Source organism: Pipistrellus kuhlii, unplaced genomic scaffold (genome assembly GCF_014108245.1).
Source record: "Pipistrellus kuhlii isolate mPipKuh1 unplaced genomic scaffold, mPipKuh1.p scaffold_m20_p_9, whole genome shotgun sequence".
NCBI lineage: Eukaryota > Metazoa > Chordata > Mammalia > Chiroptera > Vespertilionidae > Pipistrellus > Pipistrellus kuhlii.
In genome coordinates this window covers 40,541,731-40,557,351 of record NW_023425595.1, presented here as the reverse complement: position 1 = coordinate 40,557,351, position 15,621 = coordinate 40,541,731, and the positions used below count along the sequence as shown (strand labels likewise).

Sequence of the window (15,621 nt, the reverse complement as noted above, 5' to 3'; positions counted from 1 at the left end):
ACATAATGGGAAACCATAAAAATCTTAGAAGAATCCATTGACAGCAAAATATCAGGCATATGTCATAGCATGGAAACTAAGAAGAAAATAAGCAAATGGGACTACATAAAAATAAAAAAAACTTCTGCACAGCAAAAGAAACCATCAACAAAACAACAAGAAAGCTCACTACATGGGAGAACATATTTGCCAATGTTATATCCTATAAGGGCCTACTCTCCAAAATTTATAGGGAATTTGTACAACTTTAAAAAAGGAGGATAAACAACCCAATAAAAAAAAAAGATACTTTTCAAAAGAAGACATAAGGAAGGCTAAGAGACATATGAAATGAAGAATCTTAAAAAAAAAAAAAAAAAAAAAAAAAAAAAGAGGGGTGGGAGTGGAGAAGCTGTAGCAATAGTATAGTAAACTGCCAGGAAGAAAAGCAACAGAAACCAAAGTTTAAAACTCATTATCTAGGAAAGAATTGTTCCACTGTGAAGGGATCCAAAAACATTCAGTTAGGCTCTTTCATAAAGGCCTATACAAAAATATTCCATATCTTAGAATACTGTAATCAATACAGAGGAAATAGACAGCTAACTAAACAATGTGATTTGTGAGATATCAACAAGGACCCTGTTTAAAAAAAAAAAAAAAAAAAAAAGTTAAATTTTGCCCCAGTTTTCTAGTATCTAAAATCCCACTAAAAGATAAGAGTATTTTGGTTTAAGCTTTGTCTTTTACTCAAATTCCCAAGTACCCATGGAAGGATAACAATATTAACCCTTATCAAAAACTTAGATATTACTCTGAATGCATTTACCAGACCTCTTACTGAGTCTATATTCAGAAGAAGACAGAGAAAAGGGAAGCAGGAGGTTCTAAGAATCTGAGGAAAAGACACCCAACCAAAAGAGAGAGCAGAAAAAGAGGAGAATCCTCTTTACAGACCCAAGTTTTGATTAAAAGTCTTCTCCCCTGTCTCCCTACGTTCACTATCCATTCTGAAAAGCAGACAGACAAGCAGAGAGGCAGTGGGAAGAAATAAAGGCATCCTCTATTCCAAAAAACATTAATTAAGTAGAAAGGCACCAAATGTGCAGAGCCAACTTAGGAAGCAGGGAGTAAAGGATACAACTGCTCAATGCCTCTGGACACAGAACCTCTGACGAGGTTCTACAACCCTGGGCCTCAGATTCATAAATAAGCAGTCCAATTTGATAGGGATGGTTATAGATGTGTTGGTTGAAAAGCTCAACGTAGCTATGATCTCAACAACAACAAAAACAACTCTTTAGAATTTCAATTTTACAAGAAGAAGAGAATTTTGGAGCTAGGTTGTGCAAAAATGTGACTCTATTTAACACTACTGAATTGTACTTAAAAATGGTTAAGATGCTATATTTTATGTTATGTGTATTTTAACACACACACACACAAAAATCTTAATACCTCCTCCAAACAGGATAGACTCTTACGCCCTTTGGTGGGGATAAAAAACAAGTTGTTGGTCAACAAACCCTCACATGGCATTTAGAGAGAGAACTAAAAAGAAACCATTAAAATTTGGAGGACATTACTTTTCAGACTCCAGCTGTTCTTTCTTCTGTTTTAAGTCTTCTTCTGTTATCCCTCCCAAGTGTTTATAGTTGCTTTCAGCAATTTCCAGGAGGTGTCTCAATTCTACAATTTTCTTATAAGCTCTCACTGCAAGACAGAGTTGCATAGAAACCTAATTTAGACAGGTGCTCACAGGATGCTCATCCTGGAGCCTAGTCTTCCTCTCAAGCCAGTGTCTGTGTGGTTTGGGGAGGAGGAGGATGGTGGCATACACACAGAAGGATAAATATCAGCAAATAATACTTAGATGAACAAGCAATGATAAACCTAAATGAAAGGTTCTCCTCCTGCTCTTGGAGGATGTATCAGATTGTTATGACACTTAGAACTATGAACAAGGAAGTTCAAAGACTAGCAGTGGTTTAGAGGATAATCTATTATATGACAAAATATATATAAAAAATTGAAATCTGCTGCATTTATTTAAAATAAGAACTAGCCCAGCTCCCAAATTTTATGATTAGTTATTTGTAATATCTATGCAAAAGGATACTGAGGGAAGGAAATGTGTTGAGAGCTGCTTTTAGCTATTCTCTAACTATCGAATCTTCTATCCTGTGTGTCCATTCTGAAAAGCAGACAGACAAGCAGAGAGGCAATGGGAAGAAATAAATACTAGGCATCCTCCAGTCTAGCAGACATTACCTGGGGTGATTTTCTCCCTTAAGGACATATAATATCATCTGCATACATTGTTGCTTATGAACTTGATGGGTGGAGAGGAATAGGTTACTAGCATCTACAGGCTCAGGTCTCTTCTCAAATGTCACTCCCTTAGAGGCTCTAATGGCTCTTATCTATAGCACCACCCTACTTTATTTTCTTTATGTATCTATTTTCTTATTATCTGTCACCACCACATAACCAGAATGTAAATTCTGGGTGATGCTGGGGATGTTATACTGTTCACTGTTTCTCCAATAACTACAACAGTATCTGGCACATTGTAGACAACAAATATTTGCTGTTATTATTATTTGTAAAAATCATTTGCCAACTAACCATGGAAATCCTTGGGATGTCTCTTCCTGTTTCCTATGATCCACTTAAATAATGTTTCCTCTTATATAACATTTTCCTCTTTGAGGGAAAGAGATCATATCTTACATTTTTTATATGTTCAACAACACCTAGTACCAAAATTATAGTTCTGGTTCCCCCCAAAATGAAAGTATTTTACTTTATAGATAATAGCTATCTTTAGGATAATTTTAAAATTTGTGGAAAAGACAATGGCTATGGCATTTCTTAAAGAACAAATCACAAAAGAATTGGCACCACTTACTTCTGGCATCTGTTTTATCCGACTCATTAAGATATAAATCATTTTTAGCATCAGTGCTTCCCTCAACACCATGTCTTATAAAACACTTCATATCATCTTCATCAATTTCATAATCATCTATATCATATTTCTGTTGCCCCTCTAAAAGCTTTACTGCTGCTAAATGGGCAAACCTGTAGAAAAGAATCAACAATGAACAAGAACCAATTTTCAAACTGGAATTACAGTTTGAACTTAATTTAAGTAATTACACTTTGTACATTATGCCACCAACCCACCCATTCAGTAAAGGAGCAAAACTGTACCTGAATATCAGTGCCAATTTGATATACTATATCCAGCTAGTAGTACATGGGAAACTGTTATTCGACACTAAGGACAGGAGATGATTAAAGACAGATTCCATCAATTTTTATTGGCAAAAACCCAACTGAAAGAGGAGACCCAAGATAATTGCTAAATTGAACAGAAAGTTCAAAACCACCCTATTTGATCACCTGCACTTACTACCTTTTTCTGATGGCCTAATTTAGACTGTAGAATTAGTTAGTTATGGTTCCAATTTTAGGGCTAACTATAGCTCTAGCATCCTTATTCTTCCCCCCATCTCCCCTTATTCTTGATTCTTCTCCAACCCAAAGCACTTGACATGGCTTTGAAATTTAATAGAAAAAAAATGACTTTCCATCCATATTTTCTTTGCTATTTCCTACATCTCTGAAGCTTCAAATAATATACCTTTGATTTTGGAGTTGTTGTAATTGCATTGGCCTTCATTGGAGCGTGTTGGCCTGATCCCACCTGTGCACAAATTCATGCATCGGGCCTCTAGTCACTAATATTTAGTGAGGCCAGGTCCACGAATACTTAAATGCAAAATGTTCTAGAGGACTAAGAATAGTGGTGAATAACATATAAATCATCCCATTCAAATGCTGGCACCTCTTGAGAAATATTGTATGATAGAGCTAATCAAAAGGAGTTTCATGGGTTTTGAAACAAATTTTGGTCTCAGGTCCTCAAGGAATATTTAGTCCATTTTTTAATTTTGTTGTGAGCTGTTTTTTTTTGTTTGTTTTTTTTTTGTTTGTTTTTTGCTTGTTTGTTTGTCTTTTATTTGTTAGTTTGTTTTTGTTGTTAATCCTTACCAAAGAATATTTTTCTCCATTGATTTTTTTAGAGAGTGGAAGGGAGGGGGGAAAACAAAGAGAAAGAAACATTGATGTGAGAGAGGCACATCGATTGGTTGTCTCCCAGGTGTGCCCCAACCAGGACCAGAGATTGAGCCTGCAACTGAGGTACGAGATACGTGCCCTTGACCAGAATTGCACCCACAACCCTTCAATTCATGGGCCAATGCTCTAGCCACTAAGAAAACCAGCTAGGGCTGTTTTTTTTTTCAACTTTATTATACTTATCATGTCCCAAATGGTATGGTTAGTGTTAGTGTTACAAAGATGAAAAAACACAGTTCTTGCCCTCGAAGGAGCTTAGCATCTTGTGGAGTGATAAATTATAATTATTGTATTAATAATTATTAATTATAGTAATTATTATATGTAAACATAATTATTGTTAATTATAATAATTATATTACATTACTAGAGGCCCAGTGTATGGATTTGTGCACACTGAAAGGAAATTAATTAGAAGGTAGCCAGAAGGGCGGGATTGGGCAAGATGGGCTGGACACACCCTGGAGCTAACCTTCTGCAGTCCCTCCCAGGCTGCCCGCACCTGGGGCAGCACTGGGGCTCAAAGGGCATCTGCGGAGTGAGCGGGGTCCCTCCAGCAGGTGGGGTCCCTTGGGCTGACCTGAGGGATTGGGCCAAAACTGGCAGTCCATCATCCCCTGAGGGATCCCAGAGTGCAAGAGGACACTCTGCAAAGCTGCTATTGCTCTGCAGCTCCTGCATTGAACATCTGCCCCTGGTGGTCATTGTGCATCATAGCTACTGACTGGTTGGCTGGCCACTTAGGCTTTTACATGATATATTACTAGTGGCCTGGTGCATGAAATTCGTGCACATTAAAAGGGAATTAATTAGAAATATTTTAATATTGCTATTTGCCCTTTCTCTATAATAGAAGTGTCAGAGATGAAAGAAAATTTGTAAAATGTATATGAAAACCTTCCTCCTGTTAGTGTCTGGGGTGTGCTGCAACACCCAGAGTCAAGTCCCCACCCACCTTCCCAGTGCACATCATAGCGACTGGACATTCCGGTCATTGCAATGTTTTGGTCTCTTAGCTTTTATATATATAAATGGTTGCTAGTCATTGTGACAAACCCAAATTTCCAAAAGCCCCTCATACAGGAAAGGGGACAATACTACCTCCCAGTGGAGAATCACTGCTTTAGAGAAAAGAGTTGATGTACTGTCAAATGTCTATTCAGCTTGAATATTGTAATTCTATCAGCATTTGAAATGTCATTTAAGTATAACAGAGTATATGCAAAACTTTAAAAACAAAATCAAGGGAAAAAAGTAAAGCAGATAGGAATACCTCTTAGCCACATCACTGGGTTTCTCCCCTGCTTTGTTGGTAATATTACTGTCTGCTCCCATTTTAATTATCCACTGCAAACATTCTATGTGACCTTGTCCAGCAGCTGTAAAAAACAAACAGAAAATACACAAAAAATTGTTACTAGTAATTTTAAACACCATTAGAGAGTACTTTTATAAATACTGATACTTCCAATAACCTATAAATTGAACAGATGTAATTTTCACCATTTCAATTATTCATTCATCAGACAAGCATGTAATCAAATATATACTGTGCTCATCACCTATACAGAGAACTTTACATACAGATATAAAAGTTGAGGTTCAAAGAAGTTATTTCTTTAACATCACACAGTTAATAAGTAATGGATTTGAAACTATAATCTAGTTTTTTTATAATCCTTATTGAGTGTTTGCTGATATTTATAGCTCCTGACCAATCTTATATCACACCTTGTATCACAAAACTTAATCCTCTGAACTTCATAACTCAAAATTTATAGGTCCCCAATTACCTAAACTGTTTACACCTTTTTCTAAATCTTGTCCTTAAGATACATGCACTCGATATTAATTTTCACCTCCACAACAATGTTAATTTTCACCTCCACAACGCTGCAAATGTGTCACTCAACTCTATGCTTATCTGACTTCTACCCATTCTTCAAAGTCTATCTCAAGATTAAGGGAAACTGGGATGGGGGACTTAATAGACTTAAAAGCACTGAATTTAGGTCTATTAAACAATGAGACAGAAGGACAGAATAGAATTTAGCAAGTGGCTGGCACATACAGACCTGCAACAAATGTCTATAGAGTTGATGAGTGAATGAATAAAGAAAAAAAGTAAATGAAATCTAAGCTCTGCTCTTACCAACTGTGTAACTCAGTCAAAAAACCTAGGGTCTCTGAACCTCAATTTCCTCATCTTTTACACAGATAATTTCATATTTATAAAGTAGTAGTGATTTACATTGCTGATTCATAAAATTATAATAAGGTTGTATCCCTGGTAAGGGCACATATAAGAATCAACTGATGAATGTATAAACAAGTGAAACAACAAATTGATGTTCCTTTCTCTCTTTTTCTCTTTCTCAAATCAATTAAAACATTTTAATTAAAATAAACAAAATAAAATAAAAATTAAGTACTCTGCCATGCATTTTCATATTCCTGATGGGTAATTATTATAAAAGGTAAATAATTCAACAGCAATTGTGTCAGAATTGAAAATTAAACAAGAATCATAACTCACCTTTATGCATAGGAGTTGATCCATTATTATCACGTTCATTAATATTGATTACTCCATCTTCTATTAATTTCTTAAGCATTTCCAAATTACCATTAAAGGCAGCCACGTGACCTGGAAATGCTAAACCTATGAATAAAAAATTCAGCATCTCAGTAAACACATGAGTTCATTCTTTTTTCCTGCCTTAAGTGGTTGCAAATTTTAGATTTCAATATTAACTGAAGTATGAGAATGTTATATTGGAAATAGTTCTTTTAACAATAAAGTAATAAAAAGAGAACCACAAAATAAGATTATTATTAACTGAGTAGGCTTTCCACCCCTCAGGACCTCAAACATGCTAGGAGTAGTATTAGATATATCAGAACTATTCTTAGTCATATTCCTTTTTACCACAAAACACAAAGAGATAGTCATTTTTGACCCTTTGAATAAGACATACTTGGCTCAACTTGTACATTAGCATAAACCACCCTTTCCCTCTGTTTGTAAGGAAGTGAAGAAAGTAAACGGTAAGCAAATAAAGTATAGGTATATACACATATACCTATATATGTGTGTATATACAAATACATACATATATATATACATACATATATATATACATATATATATATATATATATATATATATATATATATATATATACACACACACACACACACATGTGTGGATGTACCTGATCTACTAGTGCCTAGCATGTCTATATATAAAAAGCCAGGCTCGTAACATCCAAAATGACTGAAGGCTCGACCAAACGCCAGGCTGCGCACACAGCAGGCGAGCAGGCTGAACTGCAGGCAGGCAGGCAGATAGGCATATGGTTAGGAGCCAGTCATCCCGGATTCTAAGAGGACATCTCCGGATGGGTCCCAGATTGGAAAGAGTATAGGCTGGGCTGAGGAACCCCTGCCACTATGCATGAATTTCATGCACCAGGCCTCTAGTCTATATATATAAAAGCCTAAGCGACCATTACAACTGAAGGACCAGAACAAGTGGAACGACCAGATAGTAGCTATGACACACACTAATCCAGACTTTGCTGCTGAGGCCCTGACAGCTCAAAATCTGATTCATCCGCATCCCGGACCCAGACAGGAGGAAAGAGGGAGCCCAATTCCTCGCAGAATCAGCAGTGCCTTAGCTTGCTGCTGGGGCCCTGACGGCCCCAAATCTGGTTCACCTGCACCCCGGCGGGCCCAGACACGAGGGATGAGGGAGCCCGATTCCTCACCATTAGTTAGCTTGCTGCTGGCGCCCTGACCTGGGTGCCAGAGGGACTTTTTAATGTTATGCTCCAATCCTATGTATTTAACAAACAGCCCAGGTCCTGGGTACCAGAGGGAAGCCAGTGCTGGCAGCCAAGGAAAGGAAGACCTACTCTTGCATAAATTTTCATGCATTGGGCCTCTAATCTATACTAATATAAAGGATAATATGCTAATTAGACCAGGAGACCTTCTGAGAGACCTTCCTGATATCCTTCCAGAAAAAGCCATGGTGGTGGGGCTGAGGCAGAGGCGGTTAGGGGAGATTAGACCAGAAGGGGAGGGCAGTTGTGGTGATCAGGCCAGCAGGAGGAGCAGTTGGGAGTGAGCCCTGCACCCTGGACCCAGATAGGAGGGAAGAGGGGAGGAGGAAGCCCAATTCCTTGAGGAATCTGCCATTGGTTAGCTTGCTGCTGGAGCCAACCTCCCATGGTCCCTCCCCCCCAGCATGCCGGCCCCCTCAAATCAGCCCCAATCACAGATTAGGCCAAGGGACCCCACCCATGCATGAATTCATGCACTGGGCCTCCAGTAGCAAATACTTGATAAAAAAAATTTAATAACTACTACATTTATTGAGCCCTTGCTGAATGCCAGGCACAGTTGTAAGCACTTTCAAGGATTGCCTCATTTAAGCCTTTTAGCAACTCTGAGATACATCTATTCTCATTTTTACATATGGGAAAAAAAACTTAGAATAGCCAAAGAGTATGTTAAAAAGAACAAAGTTTGAAACTTACAGCCTCACTATAAAGCAATAGTCATCAAGACAGGGTAGTACTAGCAAATAAACAGATATATTAGTATGATAGATAGAATGCAGAGGCCAGAAATACACCTATACATATACACATGGCTGATTTTTTTTTATAAAACTTCTTTCCAAAAATATGGAGTTAGGACAAGTGGCTATATTTTTATAAAGTAAAATCTACACTTTATTTCATTCAGTAACATCAACTTTAACTTGATGTAGAGATCAAAGATATGAATTAAAAAGCTAAAATTGTAAAATTGCTAGAGAATAGAGAATATTTTGCTGACCTTGGGGTAAGCAAATATTTCATAGATAGGACACAAAAAACACATAACCTGTAAAATATTGATAAATTGTACTTTATCAAAATTTAAATTTTTTGCTCTTTGAAAGACACTATTACAAAAATGCAAACTTCAGAGTGGGAGACAATATTTACAATACATATATCTTACAAAACATAATAAACTGTCAAATATTCAATAATTAGTAGTCAATCCAATAAAAATGGGTAAAAGAATTAAATGGACACTTCATAAAAGAAGATACATGAATAGCCATATAAGAAGATACTCAATATCATTAGTTATCAGGAAAAGGTAGATTAAAACCACAATACTGTAACACTTCACATTCATTAGAATGGCTAAAATGAAACATGACCATATCAAATGCTGGGAATTCCATGAAGCAAATATAATTCTCTTGCATATCTGATGGGGATGTAAAGTGATCCAATTACTTTGGAAAACAATTAGACAACTCTTTAATGTTATGTTCCACTCCTATGTATTTAACAAGAAAAATGCAAACATATGTCTATGTAAATGTTCAGAGCAGATCTCTATTATTAATAACAGCCCAAACTGGAAGCAATCCAAATACTCATCAGCAGGTGAATTGATAAAACATATACATTCATACAATAGAATACTATTTAGAGATAAAAAGGAATGAACTACTGAATTTTATATATATATATATAAAATTTTGTAGTTCATTTTATATATATATAAAATTCAAAATTATTAATTTAAAAAATCAAACTAATCTATATCAGCAATTTTCAACAGATGTGCTGCAAGACTTATTAGAAGATGCAATACCCGACTATTTAGTCAGGGGCACTGACCTCTTTTCCCTTCCACATGTGTCAAACACAAGGCCCGCGGGCCAAATCCGTCCCACCAGGCCTTGCAATGTGGCCCGCACCGCCCTGTCATCACTGCACTCCGCTGCGTTTCCATCACAATGACAGTTTATGACTGTTCAGTAAACCATTCAGCCCGCGATTTAGGCTGGATTTTAGATTTTGGCCCCTTCTCTGATTGAGTTCGACAACCCCTACGGCTTAGACTGTCAAATTTTTAAAAATGACAACAACCAACACAATAATAGCTATCCAATGAATGAATCAAAATTATACCTATATTCTTTGTCAGATGTTTCTCTCTCACATCGATATATTTTTTTCTCTTCTTCCCTCCTCGTCTCTCTCTCTCTCCCTTATCCTTTCTTCTCTCTAAAATCAATAAGCAGCCGGCCAGAGTGGCTCAATTGAACATGGTCCTGTGCACTGAAGGGCTGTTGGTTCAATTCCAAGTCAGGATATGTTCATAAAGCAATCTCTATTTCTTGGCATATACTCTTTTTTTCCATCAGTTTCTTGCATCGATGCTTCTCTCTTAGCATGTCCTCCAGTGAGGATTTAAAAAACCAAAACTATGGCCGAAACCGGTTTGGCTCAATGGATAGAGCGTCGGCTTGGGGACTGCAAGGTCCCGGGTTCGATTCCGGTCAAGGGCATGTACCTTGGTTGCGGGCATATCCCCAGTAGGGGGTCTGCAAGAGGCAGCTGATCGATGACTCTCTCTCATCGATGTTTCTAACTCTCTATCTCTCTCCCTTCCTCTTTGTACAAAATCAATAAAATATATTAAAAAAAAAACAACTATGATACATCTATCAACCTAATCTAAAAAAATATGTCATAGAAGTTAAGTCATAAAAGAATACATACCCTTTTATGCCATTTTTATAAAGTGGTTTTTTTTTAATATATACTTCATTGATTTTTACAGAGAGGAATAGAGAGTTAGAAACATCGATGAGAGAAAATCATCAATAGCTGCCTCCTGCACACCTCTTACTGGGGATGTGCCCGCAACCAAGGTACATGCCCTTGACTGGAATCGAACCCGGGACCTTTCAGTCCGCAGGCTGATGCTCTATCCACTGAGCCAAACCGGTTTCGGCCATTTTTATAAAGTTTTAAAAGAAGTTTGAAAGACTGCTAGTTGTCTACTAAAATCCCTCTCCATCATTAGAAAGCAAGCTGCAGCTGAGATGATGCTTCTCATCTAGGTGGCAAAATCACCAGGCTCCTAGTTATACTAGTATATGGCCAGGTAACTAAACCCTTGTCAATGGAAAGTTAGCAAAAGTGATGAGTTCAAATTAGACTTTGAAAATCTCTATTTCTTGGCATATACTCTTTTCCCTCCCCATCTCCAGCTGGATTAGCAACAACTATTTTATTCTTAAATCCAATGGTATGAAGATTACTCATTATATTAATCTCTGTACATTTCTGCCTAAAATATTCCTCAATAAACATAAGAAACTGTATAAATATATGGACAATGTATGTAACATATTTTAATATTTAACTTACAACTTTTTTCTTTTCCTTTTCCATTTATTCTACATATTAAATGCTAAAACAATTCAGGTTTATTACTTACTTTCCTGATCTTTTGGATCATTTCTTTCATACTCAGACCCCTGGACAAACTGTAAAATATTCTGCTTATAAAACCTCTGGGCCAGGTCCAGCACATTTTCTCCATTGTCATTGAAGGCTTTTAAAGCTTGTGTTGCATTGTTCATTCTACTGAGTAGAAATTTAAAACAGTGAAGGTGGCCTTCCATGGCTGCTAAGTGAACTATATGTGAGAGAGAGAAAAGAATTTCATTTTTAAGTTGGCAATAAAGTAGTCATAAAAAATAAATAATACATTGTCTCTAATCCTCACAGGGACATACTCTGAGCAAGAGAATATATATTTTTCCAACCTGTATGTCCTTACTCGTCCTTCTAGTCATGCCAAAGCAATACTTATTATAAGTGTGGAGAGGCCAGAGGAGGGTCACCAAAGAGCAGACCCCAGAGTGTTTTCTTGGAAAGTGAAATCCCAGTTATGCAGCTTATCATTACATGAGAAAATGCTTGTTATGTAAGAGAGATAAATGATAGACAAAATTCTTAAATATTTTGCAAAAAAAAAAAAAGGAAATAAGCCAAAATAGTAACTATGCAAATATGACTGATGTTATTTTTATCACTATGTATTTTGTCACTTTTCCATAAACGTTATCTAGTAGCCCATTGCATGCTATTACGCACATTAGGCCAACCACCGTTTCCACAGCAGCCAGCAGGAACCGCAGCATGCCACCAGCAGCCGAGCTGCTTCCATGGGAGCTGTCCCTGCTGAAGAAGACATATCCAAAAAAATATCTCTAAGCTCAATGTCAAAGTTTACTGCCTGTTTTCTACTAGGTATTAGGACCTATATTTAAGACTTTAATCAACTAATAACAAACTATCAGAAAGAGAAATTAAGAAAACAATTCCACTTACAATTGCATCAAATGGAATAAAATACCTAGGAATAAATTTAACCAGGAAGGTAAAATACCTGTATTCTGAAAACTGTTAAGACTTTTATGAAGGAAACTGAAGACAACACAAATTAATACCATGGGACAGAGATTATCTATATTACCCAAAGTAATCTACAAACTCAATGTAATCTCTATCAAAATACCAATGGCATTTTTCACATACTTACAACAAATAATCCTAAAATTTATATTAAACCACAAAAGACCTCGAATAACCCAAGCAATATTGAGAAAGAACAAAGTTAGAGGTATAATGCTCCTTGATGTCAAACTATACTACAAAGCCATAGAAATCAAAACAGTATAGTACTGGCACAAAAAAGACAAAGATCAACAGAACAGAAGAGACAAATAAACCCACACTTATGTGGTCACTTAATCTATAACAAAGAAGACAAGAATATACAAGAGGAAAAGGACAATCTCTTCAATAAATATTGTTGGTAAAACTGGACATATACATGCAAAACATGAAACTGTTACGCCATATACACAAATAAATTTATTTTTTAAACTTTATTCAAAAATTATTTTAAAAAAAAGAATGATAGCAAATAATCATTTAGAGAAACACAAAAACTGAAAAATTGTATACAACAGACCTTGACTAAATGAACATTAAAGGATATACTTCAGCCAGATCAGTGTGGATCAGTAATTGAGTGTCGACCTAAGAACCAGGAAGCCTTGGTTCAATTCCTGGTCAGAGAACATGCCTAGGTTGTGTGCTTGATCACTAGTATGTGGTGAGCCGGAGGCAACTGAGCAATAATTCTATCTCATCATGGATGTTTCTACCTCTCTCTCCCTTCCCTTTCTCTATCTGAAATCAATAAAAATAAAAAATTTTTTTTTTTTGAAGAAAGAAGCGAAATGATTACACATAGCAGTGTAAAGGGGTGGAGATGAGGCCAGGAAGGTAGATAGGTAAGAGCCAAATAATGAAGACCCAGCATGCCAAGGTAAGGAATCAAAGCTCTACAGGGAACTAGGGGATTTTAAACAGCAAAGAGACTGAATCAATCCTGATCATACACTTCTGCAAAGACTTCCCATTCATTTGTTTGCTAAAAATTTCTTTAAGACATAATTCAAGTATCATTTTAGTAACTCTCACTCCAGTCTCACTGTAACCTACCCCTCTAATGAATTTCTACAGCAGTTCTTAGAAGAAGACACAGTACCCTAGTGGCCTGCGGACTGAAGGATCCTGGGTTTGATTCCCATTAAGGGCACATGCATGGTGGCTGACTCGATCCCCAGTAGAGGGCGTGCAGGAGGCAGCCAATCAATGATTCTTTCTCATTGATGTTTCTATCTCTTTCTCTCCCTCTTCCTCTCTGAAATCAATAAAAATATATTTTTTTAAAAAGAAGATACAGTTTTTAAAGTATATATCTCACCTGGCCAGTTGATTAACTCATATACACTAGTGTCCACTATTATACTTTTTAAAAAGTAGTCTGTCGAAACCCTTGCCGGGTAGCTCAGTGGGTTAGAGCATTGTCCCAGTATGCCAAGGTTGTGGGGTCAACCTCAGGTCTGAGTACATAAAGAAGCAACCAATGATTGCATAAATAAGTGAAACAACAAATTGATGTTTCTCTTTCTCTCTCTAAAAATCAATAAACACATTTAAAAAATAACCTAACTGGTTTAGCTCTGTGGATAGAGCATCGGCTGTGGACTGAAAGGCCCCAGGTTCAATTCCGGTCAAGGGCATGTACCTTGGTTGCGGGCACATCCCCAGTAAGTGTGCAGGACGCAGCTGATGGATGTTTCTCTCTCATCGATGTTTCTAACTCTATCCCTTTCCCTTCCTCCCTGTAAAATCAATAAAATATATTTAAAAATTAAAAATAAAGTAGTCTGTGGAACAGAGATGTATAAAGCTAAAAAATAATAATAATAATAATAATAATAATAATAATAACTCTTGGCAGTAAACGAAGGAAACTACTAGCTAGAAGAGAAAATCCAAGTTTAATTTTGCCAATTTCTCTTTTGCTGGTATAGTTCCAGAAAAAGAAATTGGTCACATGACAGGCATATAATAGGAATAATATAAGATTTAAAAAATGTTCATATTAACATATTTACTACTTACATTTTGTGAGGGACTGTTAGCATGATGACAGTTTAACTTAAAACATGATCAACATTTTAAAAGCTTACATTAGTGAAAATATAAAATATTTGCTTTTGAGGATACCTGGAAGGTTTCCATTGTAGTCCACATCTTCTATGCCACATCCCCACTTAACTAGAAGTTGCAAACAGCCAAGTCGCCCATGAAAAGATGCATAATGTACAGGTTTCCATTCTCTCACATCAGTTATGCTGGGATCCTGGAGGTAACATTCACAAGAACTAAGTTTCTTTCCATTTTGTAGGGGAAACACTAGTATAGCAGTTTAACTCAACAATTAAGAACTAGAGGTTGTTCTTAAAACTATAAGGCAAACACTAAATATAAAAGAAAAATGTACTGAAACCACTGATTTGAACACAACCGCTGCCACGGAGGCTTGCAAATCAGATCCTGCTTCTCTCTCTGGGCCTCTCTCTGGGATTGATCCACAGCCTCCTCAGCACTCAGTGCAGGATTGCTGTGCCTGTAGGACTGACTTCCGGTGTTTGTTTGTCTGTTTGTCCAGTGTTTGTTTGGTCGTTTTGGACATTATGGACTCTGACTCTAAATATAAATATAAATATAAATATAAATATAAATATAAATATAAATATAAATATAAATATAAATAATATAAATATATTTGCTTAATTATCTGCTTTCTAATTTAGCTAAACTTTTTCCTGCACCCAACTTTTCTTTCAGGTAATTATCAGCAACACAGCAGTAAATATCAACATGAAGCAGATTATTATTGTAGATCATGAAGGGAGAACAAAGGGTAAAATATTTAATTGCAGCAGTGTTTGATTATATTCTGTGTAGTAAGAAAACCTGAAGTCATTTTCAAGATCCACCATTTCTTACTTTTTTTGAGTTGGGTCAAGTTTCTAAGCTTTCTAAATCTCCTATTTCCAGCTAATAAAAAGAAAATAGGATTACTGGATCAAATGGGAGTTCCATTTTCAGTTTTTTGAGGAAACTCCACACTGTTCTCCACAGTGGTTGCACCAGTCTGCATTCCCACCAGCAGTGCACGAGGGTTCCTTTTTCTCCGCAACCTCGCCAACACTTGTCGTTTGTCGATTTGTTGATGTTGGCCATTCTGACAGGT

General features: G+C 36.5%; 1 protein-coding gene across 13 annotated transcripts in view; it reads right to left on the bottom strand.

The window, feature by feature from the left end:
* The window catches only part of ANKRD42 (ankyrin repeat domain 42), a 38,834-nt gene that overhangs the window by 4,392 nt on the left and 18,821 nt on the right, over window positions 1-15,621 (bottom strand). For 6 of the 13 annotated variants that reach the window (XM_045577646.1, XM_045577645.1, XM_045577644.1 and 3 more), the window contains 6 exons: window positions 14,589-14,724; window positions 11,434-11,634; window positions 6,662-6,787; window positions 5,399-5,504; window positions 2,891-3,063; window positions 1,566-1,692 (listed from right to left, as the gene is read on the bottom strand). In XM_045577646.1, the coding sequence (XP_045433602.1) occupies window positions 1,566-1,692; window positions 2,891-3,063; window positions 5,399-5,504; window positions 6,662-6,787; window positions 11,434-11,634; window positions 14,589-14,724 (869 nt within the window). Of the gene's footprint in view, window positions 1-1,564; window positions 1,693-2,607; window positions 2,687-2,890; window positions 3,064-5,398; window positions 5,505-6,661; window positions 6,788-11,433; window positions 11,635-14,340; window positions 14,725-15,621 lie in introns of those variants that run through there. The other 7 variants (XR_006740830.1, XR_006740829.1, XM_045577650.1 and 4 more) reach the window with 5 other exon arrangements.